At 42.5% G+C, this 11701-nt stretch overlaps 2 protein-coding genes across 3 annotated transcripts; one reads left to right on the forward strand and one right to left on the reverse strand.

Moving 5' to 3' along the window:
- Positions 1–191: 191 nt before the first annotated feature.
- LOC103988000 (chaperone protein ClpB3, chloroplastic) lies at positions 192–9643 on the forward strand. Of its 2 annotated transcripts, XM_009406486.3 has the most exons (10): positions 192–595; positions 1842–2060; positions 2751–2988; positions 3892–4087; positions 4238–4292; positions 5569–5719; positions 6534–6842; positions 6965–7230; positions 7919–8845; positions 9145–9643. In XM_009406486.3, exons 1-10 carry the CDS (start codon positions 335–337, stop codon positions 9478–9480), a joined length of 2958 nt encoding a protein of 985 aa, XP_009404761.2. In that variant the 5' UTR covers positions 192–334; the 3' UTR covers positions 9481–9643. The 2 variants fall into 2 exon arrangements, with proteins under 2 accessions (XP_009404761.2, XP_065011305.1); XM_065155233.1 differs by lacking the exon at positions 192–595 and having other exon boundaries at positions 1928–2060; positions 2724–2988.
- Positions 9633–11680, reverse strand: LOC103988001 (pentatricopeptide repeat-containing protein At5g66520-like). Its single transcript, XM_009406487.3, has one exon. It carries the CDS (start codon positions 11639–11641, stop codon positions 9695–9697), a length of 1947 nt encoding a protein of 648 aa, XP_009404762.2. The 5' UTR covers positions 11642–11680; the 3' UTR covers positions 9633–9694.
- Positions 11681–11701: the final 21 nt, after the last annotated feature.

The raw sequence follows: 11701 nt of genomic DNA on the forward strand, positions 1-11701 counted from the left end.
CGTCCGCCGTCCTTCCACGTGGTCGGATCGGGTTCGAGATAGAATTCGGATTTGCGTAGCTAAACCCACCCAGAGCTTTTCACGTGGTCCGACGCGGAACTGCCGCAGGATCAGGATCAGACGGTCCAAAGCTGTAACTGTCAGACGCCAGAGCTTTATCCTTTGCTCTCTCACACCTTCACGAACTCCGACGAACCTACGAGAAAGAATTCGCAGCCCATTCTCACAACTCTACCTATTAAGTGCCACTGACCTCTTAGCTTTTCCCCCAAACCACGGGAACGCCCTCGCCGCAGACGAACCAAGAAGCGACGAACGCCAAAGTCCGACGCCCATGGCCGCCGTGTTCTGCGCCCCGCACCACCACCTCCCCGTCCTCCCACTGCCGTCGAGGAAATCTGGGATCCGTTCCTTCTCGGGCTCGCTCGCCCTCCCCAGCCCCTCCAAGGGCCGTGCGTCGGTGAGGCCCCTTAGGGTCTTGAAGTGGTCGGAAACCCTCGGGAGGAGCGATCTCTTCGTGTCGAAGAGGGCTGGGCGGGTTGGGAACAGGTCGAGGTCGGTTGTCGTCAGATGCGAAGCGAACAGGGATGGGAGGGTACTTCTCTTTCCGGTCTATCTTGCTTTGTTTAGTAGATCTTGACTGGGGATTTACGCTAATTTGTTGTTTTGGCTTGGTGTGCGCTTTAAGATATTCGGTGCCAAAAATGAGGAAGACACTCTTTAACTTTGGAGCAAGCTTGATGTCTTCTTGATTCTACCAATTTCTAGATTATAAGAATTTTTTTGTGATTTCTTGCATAAGATGTAGTAATTCTGCTCTTACAGACACGAGGATTATTAATTTATTGGGAAATTAACGTCCCTTACGATCGCCCTAGTGATCACACTACGAGTATGCGACACAGCACAGATGGGCATCGAGGTGCATGAAGTGAAAATATAGAGATTGGTCTCTCTGTATCTAAAATGAGGGATACATTAACAGAAATAGAAGGAAGAAGAGAAATTGCAACAAGCAAAAAGGAGTTAAGGTCCACCACAAGAAACAAAATTGTTCATACAACTTAAATTTCATGATATGCTGACCAACCTTTGAGGGTTTTTAAGTAAATCTTTGCCATGGTGACCTTTTTAAAAATTCATTTTAGCTCACAAATTATTATTGTAGTGATACCCACGCTCATTGTCTCACAGGTTTGCCCCTGTGAGCAATCAATTTCAGCAAGCATGGAATCTCAATTGGAATTCTTTCTTATATGAATATATAAGTGTTTGCTCTCTGTATAGGCAGAATTTCTTCCAAATGTGTGCCCTAAAATAGGCAGAACTGTTGATTCTCATTAGGTTGTCTTTCCTGATAAATGGTTACCTGTTGAGGGAAAGATAGAATGGAGTTTTGGTTTTTTTTTTTTCTGAGCAATAATTTGTAGCTTAATTTTCTCATGCTTTTAAGTTTTAACAAAACTTCCTTTTGCCTCAAACACGTCTTACCAGTGATGTTTGGAGGATTTGACTTGGCCTGCCCCAGTGATGTTTGGAAAGAATCTGTGCCATGGTTTATTTGCCATCTTTTCTTTTCTGTTTCCTATATGCTAATGAATATCATGTTTTCAAAGCTTTACTTTTACTGTAGACACTTGTTTATACACATTTACTGGCTTAATTAATTCTGTGACTTCTGCATATGTTTTTTGTCAACATTTACACCTTCTAGCATGTGCTTGATTTTTATATAATCGATAATTATATTGCTGATATAGATATTTGCATTCAAGTTAAGCACTATTGTTATGGTAAGTACATTATGAATATGACTCCTTTGCAACTTCTATCCATGTTAGATTACTCAACAAGAATTTACCGAGATGAGTTGGCAAGCTATTGTTTCGGCACCTGAAATTGCAAAAGAGAGCAAGCATCAAATTGTAGAGACTGAACACTTGATGAAATCATTACTGGAGCAGAAAAATGGGCTTGCCCGTCGCATCTTTTCCAAGGCAGGAGTTGATAATACTAAGCTTCTAGAAGCTACTGATAGATTCATCCAGAGGCAACCTAAGGTAGTGCATTTTGATACTTGGGTGTTTTCATTTGACTTATTTTTACTATCAACATTGTTTGTTAAATGAATATGAGAAGATGGTGGTTGGCTGTACTTTTAATCTATTGTCTCCTCTAATCTGCAGATAGTTGGAAGTTGTTTTCCCATTAATCAACATGCCTTTAGTGGAACCATTTGGGTTTTATTTTCAATTTTGAGGTTTTACGTTGATTTGTATTAAGTCTTTTGTTTTTTGTTTTTAAATTAAGGTTTACATTGATCTGTATTATGTCTTTTAGATGTTTTGGGTCTAAACAGGAGAAATTTAGGCCAATCACACTAATATGGTATACATGCATACACTTACTGTAGATCAAAGTTTTATGATGAATATCACTTAAGTGATTGCAAGGTTGCTGGTGATCTGAATACTGCATTTTCATATCGTTACTGTGTTAAAACCGGCACATTATGAAAGAATTTCAAAACCTTGCTCAGATCATTGATGAAGACACAGAAACTATGACACCAAATCTTAAATCTATGTTATTCACCTTATTTGTTGTTTCTGCTTGTACCTACTTGCTAGTCTTCTGATCATGTGTTGTCTTAAATTCTGTATTTCCGAGCAACTAAAGCTTGCCAAGATAAAACATGTCTTTTGTCTTTTTGTTTAACCAAGATGCCAAGATAAATGGCTTCTTTCCAGGTTCTGGGTGAGACTGCTGGTAGCATGTTGGGACGAGATATTGAAACTTTAATTCAGAGGGCCAGGGAATACAAGAAAGAGTATGGTGACTCTTTTGTGTCGGTTGAGCATATTGTACTTAGTTATGCAGATGATCGGAGATTTGGAAGACAACTTTTTAAGGATTTTCAAATTTCAATAAATACTCTGAAATCTGCTGTTCAAGCTATAAGGGGACGGCAAAATGTTATTGATCAAGGTAAATGTAGTTGGTATGCTTATCATGGTGATGCATTTCATCATTTTGACTATGTTGGGATGAACTTTTTAAGTTGTAAATTTTACGTATGAAATCAGAGTATTTGAATGTCCTAATCCTGTCTTGAGTACTGTCATCCATTTCGCTGTTTCCCTTTTGCTATATTTCTTTTTGGTTTGTTTTCATAGCATAGTTTAGATGTCTTAATCCTGCCATGCATGTCTCTATCCTCTTATACCTATATTTCTTGAGTTACTATCTTCCTCTTTTGTAGCTCTCTTTTCATAGTTTGGATGTTTTACTTCTGTAATGCATTTTGCTACTCCCTTTGCCTATAACTAAAGTTTGCATAGCATTAAAAACGTTTTTACAGCTTATGTAAACTTCTTGACATCAGTAAATACTTCCAGTGCTAATCTTTTGTTTTCTGCAACATACTGCATGTTGGTTCAATAATTTCTATAATCATGTAATTTTGGATGGAGGATTTTGAATGTGTTGTCATAGAAAATTTATAATTGAAACAATAAGTTGGCCGGCCATATGGATGGAAATAACAAATATTCATTGAGCATGCATGCACACCTGCTTGTTCACTGCATGGATATTTTCCTTTTCGATTTCTCCAAGGGGAACAAGGTTTCAAATACTAGTACCTACCAGTACCCTTATCAGACCAGTATGTACAGGTTGGTGTACCACTATGCTTTTAGTTAATTTGGTTTTATGGAACAGTCGTTATACCATGATATCTGAAATTGTGGTTTCTAAATTATCTACATTGTACAACTATAGATGTTTCCTATATGTATTGTTAGAGTTTGACTACCATAAATCTATAGTTCTTTAATTTATGTTTTTTTGAAGTTATTGGGGCTAATGATAAGAAACAATTTGTAACAGATCCTGAGGGCAAGTACGAAGCACTGGAGAAATATGGAAAGGATTTGACTGCTATGGCACGTGAAGGGAAACTTGATCCAGTCATAGGGAGGGATGATGAGATAAGGAGGTGCATACAGATTTTATCAAGGAGAACAAAGAACAATCCTGTATTGATAGGTGAACCAGGTGTTGGAAAAACGGCTATATCAGAAGGGTAAGGATGAAGTTTTCTGGTTCAACTGTTTTGGTATACAATTGTTCTCACAAACACAATAATGTTGTTTTAACGCGCCTTTATAGTACTACTCTGACTTACTTTGCTGTTGAATTAAAAAAAAGGCTAATTTGCTTTCTAATCTAACAGGCTTGCCCAAAGAATAGTGCAAGGGGATGTTCCTCAGGCATTGATGAATCGCAGGGTATGTAACACATTCTTTTCTTTTTGGGAAATTCAAACGATAAATTACATATAAAAATTTGCTACATACTGACAATTAATGTTTAACTTGTGGTCCAAGACCCATGCCAGTCCCTAGTTGGATAAGTTTGGCTCCAATACGGACTAGTGTATCAAGATATGATATATCATACTGGCACGTGGTGTGCCAGCATGCAAGACATAAGGTACACTAGTGTACAGACATTTATGTCACTATACCGATTTACAGTACACTAGTGTACAGACATTTATGTCACTATACCGATTTACAGTACACTAGTATACTAACACATGGTATGCTGGTGGACTGATACACAGTACATCGATGTATCGGTCAGCATGGACCCAAGAGAGGGGGAGAGAAGAGAGGTGCAGGAGGAGGAGAGGGCTGTTGGCCGTCAACAGCTGTTGACAGGCTGTCCGGGCTTGAAAGTTCAGAAAGAATTAGTTCCAAATTGGACCAATTGTGGATTCATGGTTGGACTGGTAGATACCAATTGGTATATACTGATCCAACTGGGATTTGCTGGTCCGACCAAATTTTTGAACGTTTCTATAAAAATAACCTTTATTGGACAATTAATGTTGATTTGTCTGTTGGTATTTGCAATAACAAATCTCCTGTGGAGGTCAGTTTAATTGATTACAGTTACCTATCTGAGACAACAGCTATTCTTAATGGTGTTCACTTTTTTTATTGTCCAAAATTAGCATCGGTGATGTGAATGGTCAATATGATGCATGATTCTGATCCCTTCTTTAAAGAGATAGTATCATCCTAGATATTCAGGTCGGTTGCTTCCTTCCTCATAGTCCAAAAATTACATATAACGCTCGTCTTATTTATATTGTATACACCAGAGTTTGATAAAACAAAAAATTATCTGGTGCATTTTCCAGTCTCAAGCTAAGGCTGAATGTGAATTATGACCTTGTTTAGCAAAGACTGGCATCTCATTTTGCCCTTGTTCCTGCACAGATGAATTTTATGTCCACTGTGCCTATTTGATTAATTTCTTTTCTGGATTATTATTGTCCTTCCAAACTATGCAGGTCATTCCCGACTGGTTGCATGTCATTCCTGTCTGGCTTAACACAGTTTCGATAATATTCTTGTTTTATAGATAAACTTTGGCGTATTTGCTAGCTTTCAGTTTGACATGTGCAACAAATTACCATGAAGACTTTTGGTTTAGCTATTTAATTTCTTTCTTCCAGCCATATGTTTTGTGTCTTACACTAAATCTGTCATGCAGTTAATTTCCCTTGATATGGGTGCACTTATTGCTGGGGCGAAGTATAGGGGAGAATTTGAAGATAGACTAAAAGCCGTATTAAGAGAAGTGACTGATTCTGAAGGCCAGATAGTCCTTTTCATTGATGAGATCCACACTGTTGTTGGAGCAGGTACTGTTAATTATCATCCTTAAGTACCTTTATCCTCAGGTCTGTTAGTAGCATAATTTTCATATGAATGTGATATAGTTGTGCTTTCTACATATGATGTCCTTTGTGTATATTCATGAGTTGAAGATATCATGTGGAATAATGCAAGCAAGTCATGCATGTGGAACTTAAATGCTTCCGATGAAGCTAACAAATCCCTATCACTTAAACATCTGAAATAACTCCAATTTTGTTTACCGTGGGGGCTATACGGGTTGTTCATTGCTAGTCTCACGATTGGTTTTGCAAGTAATCTGAGATTGCCAGAAAGGGACTTATTATATTCATGTAAATTAAGAAATAAACAATCATTAGTAGATTATAGGCTTTCTGGTTTATTTTGTTGCTTCGTCGCTAAATATCTTGACACTCTTTGTTTCATTAAATATTTTGATTAATAGGATTATAGGCTTTCTGGTCTAATTATTTTGTTGTTTCTTTGCTAAATATCTTGACAGTCTTTCTTCGCTAAATATCTTGACAGTCTTTCTTCGCTAAATATCTTGACTCTTTGTTTGTGAATATCAGCAGCAAGTTTGTACCAATTTGTATTGCTTGTGTTTTCTTCATTAGCATTTGTTCCTCTACAAATACTTGAGTTGTTCCATCTTGAAAGTTACATCTAGTTTTTTTTTTGTTCAGTCATGTACTAGATTTTTTCTTCATCTTTCTTCTAAATTCAAATTTGCTCTCTCTTAATCATTAAAACAAGTAGTTTCATAGTTTATAATTCCATCATTGCCCATGCTAATTAGTATACTATTCACTTCTTCAGGTGCCACAAATGGGGCCATGGATGCAGGCAATCTTTTGAAACCGATGCTTGGGCGTGGAGAGTTGCGCTGCATTGGTGCAACAACTCTTGATGAGTATCGCAAATACATTGAGAAGGATCCAGCCTTGGAACGTCGGTTTCAGCAAGTTTATGTAGATCAGCCTACTGTGGAAGACACAGTATCCATATTGCGTGGATTACGTGAGAGATACGAGCTTCACCATGGTGTCCGCATATCTGATAGTGCACTCGTGGAGGCTGCCATTCTTTCTGATCGTTATATAAGTGGCCGCTTTTTGCCCGACAAAGGTAAACCCTTGATAAAGTCTACAGTTGTTACCTTATCTTTCAGCACAATTCTATCTGTGGAATTTCTTTAAAAAATGTGTTTCCAGCAAATTGTGAATTCTGAAGTGGTTGTTTGGCTACAGCTATTGACTTAGTTGATGAGGCAGCTGCCAAGTTAAAAATGGAGATCACATCCAAACCGACGGCCTTGGATGAAATCAATCGGTCCGTGTTGAAACTAGAAATGGAGCGACTCTCACTGACTAATGATACAGACAAAGCTTCGAAAGATAGATTGAACCGCCTTGAGGCTGAACTGTCACTCTTGAAGGAGAAGCAAGCTGAACTTACTGAGCAGTGGGAGCATGAAAAATCAGTAATGACACGCATTCAATCCATAAAAGAAGAGGTATCATGTAGCTCTCTGTAAAGTAATTATAGTCATTATGTGTTGATTATTGCTTGAGGCAAAGTTTTTCTGCTTATCACTTTGGGGTGAAGGAACCCCATAGGTTGCTAATATCATGTGCATCTAGTTCACATGATAGAAGTCTGCCATAAAAAATATTGCTTAAAAAATTGAAGCATCTTTGTACTTGCATGTGCAACATTGAGATACGTGGAGGGCATATGTGGAATATCCATTTTTCACTAGGAAAACACAGTATACCTAGTATTTCAGTCTTAGAATGGTCAAGAACTCCGAAGGTACACTTCCATTGAAGTTGTTCATGGTGACTAATTGTTAAATTGATTAGCCCATTAAAATCTAAAGATTAATTATAGAATTCATTCAAAATTCGTTTAACAGGCTACACATTCCCTGTTTGGTTTGCATTTGTTTCGAGTCTGAAACAGTGATCTGATTATCAAGTTCACTGAAATTTTTGTTTACTGAAATTCCCTTCTTTCAAAAAGAAATTAGTAAGTTAATCTGAGCTGAGTGCTTTCTTGACAATTTAAAACATGTATTTATTAGTATGGAGATTATCAACTAAAATAAGAACCTCTTGTATCACTTATACCAACAAGTTTGGAATTTTGCTTAAAATCATTGGTATGTTCCATCTCACTAAGCTACACTTTCTTTGGCACAGATTGACAGGGTGAATCTAGAAATTCAGCAAGCAGAACGTGAGTATGATCTTAACCGGGCTGCTGAATTGAAGTATGGAAGCCTTAACTCTCTACAGCGTCAACTTCAACAAGCAGAAAAGGAGCTCACTGAATATCAAAATTCAGGAAAGTCAATGCTTAGAGAAGAGGTAACTGGAAATGACATTGCAGAAATAGTCAGCAAATGGACAGGTATTCCGGTGTCCAAGCTGCAACAGTCTGAGAGGGAAAAGCTGCTGCACCTGGAAGAAGAACTCCACAAGCGTGTTGTAGGTCAAGACCCTGCAGTGAGAGCTGTGGCAGAAGCTATCCAACGGTCCAGAGCTGGTCTCTCAGACCCAAACCGTCCCATTGCTAGTTTCATGTTCATGGGACCAACAGGGGTTGGCAAGACCGAACTGGCAAAGACACTTGCTTCTTATATGTTCAACACTGAAGAAGCTTTAGTGAGAATAGATATGAGCGAGTACATGGAAAAGCATGCAGTGTCAAGATTGATTGGGGCCCCACCTGGTTATGTTGGATACGAAGAGGGAGGACAGCTGACTGAGACTGTTCGCAGGAGGCCATATGCTGTTATTTTGTTTGATGAGATAGAGAAGGCGCATTCTGATGTGTTCAATGTTTTCCTGCAGATACTGGATGATGGTCGGGTGACTGATTCACAGGGCCGGACAGTGAGTTTTACCAATACAGTCATCATTATGACATCAAACGTGGGTTCTCAGTACATCTTGAATATGAATGATGAAACCGAGTCAAGGGATTCAACCTATGAGTCGATCAAGCAGAGGGTGATGGATGCTGCTAGGTCCTTATTTCGCCCTGAATTCATGAATCGAGTTGATGAGTATATTGTTTTCCAGCCTCTGGACCGGGAGCAGATTAACAGCATTGTCAAGTTACAGGTATGGGCTCTTATCATCCGTAAAATTCTATATTACACACAGGATTGCTACAAGTAGATGTGATTCAATATTTAAATTGTTGAAGCATGCCTTTTAAAAAATCCATATGGAGAAACTTAGCTAGTACAGCTCTAATTATATTTGACTTCACAACTTTGTCACCACATGGTAACAATTAAACTCCTCTCGATGAAAAATCAAAATCTATAAATCTATCTTGTCAATTACTAGTTTTGTAGTCTATGGATCCTTATTCCCATGTGCTGCCACCTGACGTACTGATTGGTCTGTCTATACAGTTGGAGAGAGTACAGAAGCGAGTTGCCGACCGGAAGATCAAGATTGAGGTCACCGATGCGGCAGTCGAGTTTCTCGGAAATCTCGGATACGATCCCAACTACGGTGCTAGGCCGGTGAAGCGTGTTATTCAACAGAATGTGGAGAATGAACTAGCAAAAGGTATTCTCAGAGGAGACTTCAAGGATGAGGACACTGTGTTAGTGGACACAGAAGTCACTGTTTTCTCCAATGGCCAGCGTCCTCAGCAGAAGTTGGTGTTCCGTAAGCTGCTGGACGCAGATTCTTCCGATAAGCCTTCCTCCGAAGATCAGAAGGCCTTCTTGCCGAGTCGTTGACCGTGGGTCTCCTCCTCCAAGACACCATGCAGTAGAGCTACAGCACTGTATAATGGCCCTCTATGTTTCTATAGAAATCTGATGATATAGTTTCTATGACAGATTTGGAGGCCAGTCTATCTTTTCATAATCTTGCAATGGAGGAGAACACATTGATCTGCAAGTCATCAGCGAATGGGGCATCATCCGTAATCGATTATACAGACTGCAAAACCTACCAATAATCTCTACAAGAACAAGACCCGTGTTTGAAGCAGTGAAACCTGTTTCTGTCCCGGACAACAATTTCGCGGTCAGTAACCTCAGATATCAACTTCAGAGCCGCATGACAGTCACTGCAAACTCTAAGGTTCTTCATGATCCTAATTGGTCTCCCCGCCCGCGTGTTCATCAGCCCAAACACGACTGCAAGCTTCTCGCTGTGCCGATACAACACCTTCTCCTTCTCCTTCTCATCCATGTCCAGCAGCACCGCTGACGTGTCTGGCACGTAACCTCGGCACCTCAACTTTTCCAAAAGCTCATCCCACCCTCTGTAGACCTCCTCGATCCGAGGATGATCGCTCTCCCCTGCCACAAACTCATGCACCACCTCATCATCCAAAGATATGGTGCTCCACCCCGGCGTCTTCTTCAGTCCTCGGTCCTTCATCATCCGCCGCACTTTAGCTACGTCCTCCCACCTCCCTGCATCGGCGTAGATGTTCGACAGCACAACGTAGTAGCCATCGTTGAGGGGGTCCAATTCCACAAGATGCCGTATCGCTTCCTCCCCCATGTTGATGTTCTTGTGCACTTTGGCCCCGCCCAGGAGCGCCCCCCAGACGACGCTGTTGGCCTTGACCGGCATCTCCCTGATGAACTCTCGGGCTTCCTCGAGGAACCCTGCACGGCTGAGGAGGTCGACCATGCAACCGTAGTGCTCGATCTCCGGCACTATGCCGTAGTCTTCTGTCATGCTACTAAAGAACCGCTTCCCCTCCTCCAACAGCCCCATGTGGCTGCACGCGTGCAGAAGCCCCACGAAGGTGACTCCGTTCGGCTCCATGCCCGCTTCCCTCATCCTCGAAAAGAGCTTCAAGGCTTCCTCACCTTGCCCGTGCATTGCGTGCCCGCCAATCATTGCTGACCATGACACCACGGTCCGCTCCGCCATTTCGTCGAACACTTGGCGAGCCTTCTCGACGCACCCGCAGTTAATGTACATGTCGATCAGCGTGTTGCAGACGCGCACGTTGTTCTTCTGGAACGAGCACCGCTTGGCGAACTCATGGACCCGCTTCCCCAAGTCCAGCTCCCCGAGGTCGGCACAGGCCGCAAGCACGGCGACGACGGTGACCTCGTTCGGCTGCACGCCCGCGGACTCCATCTCGCGGAATAACCGGACGGCTTCCCGCGGCTTCTTCCACTGGCCGTACCCAGCTATCATCGCCGTCCACGACCGGACGCTCCTCTCGGGCATTAAGTCGAAGAGGTGGCGGGCGATCTCCATCTCCCCGGTCTTCGTGTAGTGCGTGATCATAATGTTCCAAGTGACCACGTCCTTCGCCGGTATGACATCGAACAGCAGCCTCGCGGCGGAAATGTCGCCGCGGGAGGCGTACATGTGGACGAGGGTGTTGAGCAGGAAGACGTCGGAGCGGAAGCCGAGCTTCTCGACGAGGGCGTGGACCGCGCAGCCAAGGGGCAGGGCGGACGGGGTGCGGGAGCAGGCCTTGAGGACGAAGGAGAGGGTGAAGACGTCGGAGGCGACGCCGGCGAAGCGGAGGCGGGAGAAGAGCGCGAGGGCGTCGGCGGGTGAGGGGGAGGAGGAGAGGGTGTTGAGATGGGAGTTCCAGAGGACGGTCTCGGAGGCAGCGTCGGAGAGGCCGAAGAGCCGGCGGGCGTAGGAGAAGGCAGAGGGCGAGGAGAGGGCGCAGACGGCCGCTACGCGGGGGAGGGGAAGGGCGGAGGCCGAGGACGAGGGTGGGAGGCCGGACTTGATGAGGCGGGCATGGAGCTGCTGGAGTTGCGATGGGGTGAAGAAGTCCGCGGCTGTCGCAATGGTGGTGGCATGAAGACTCGCGGGGGAGATTGGTGGTTCCTTGGAACTTTGGGTGGCGGTGGCATTCTTGCGTGACGAGACAACTTGGAAGGGAGAAACGGCGAGGGCACAAGTCATGGCATAAGCAACGGTCGGAGGAATTGTCTGAAGCACAGCTCTATATATATATATATATAT

Source organism: Musa acuminata, chromosome BXJ3-6, assembly GCF_036884655.1.
Source record: "Musa acuminata AAA Group cultivar baxijiao chromosome BXJ3-6, Cavendish_Baxijiao_AAA, whole genome shotgun sequence".
NCBI classification, from domain to species: Eukaryota; Viridiplantae; Streptophyta; class Magnoliopsida; order Zingiberales; family Musaceae; genus Musa; species Musa acuminata.

Excerpts from the sequence above, each read along its gene's own strand:
- LOC103988001 (XM_009406487.3), bottom strand. The coding sequence starts at position 11,641 with ATGACTTGTGCCCTCGCCGTTTCTCCCTTCCAAGTTGTCTCGTCACGC.
- LOC103988000 (XM_009406486.3), top strand. The coding sequence starts at position 335 with ATGGCCGCCGTGTTCTGCGCCCCGCACCACCACCTCCCCGTCCTCCCA. Across the intron at positions 5,720-6,533 it reads CCACACTGTTGTTGGAGCAG|GTGCCACAAATGGGGCCATG; the intron begins GTACTGTTAATT and ends TCACTTCTTCAG. Across the intron at positions 6,843-6,964 it reads CCGCTTTTTGCCCGACAAAG|CTATTGACTTAGTTGATGAG; the intron begins GTAAACCCTTGA and ends GTTTGGCTACAG.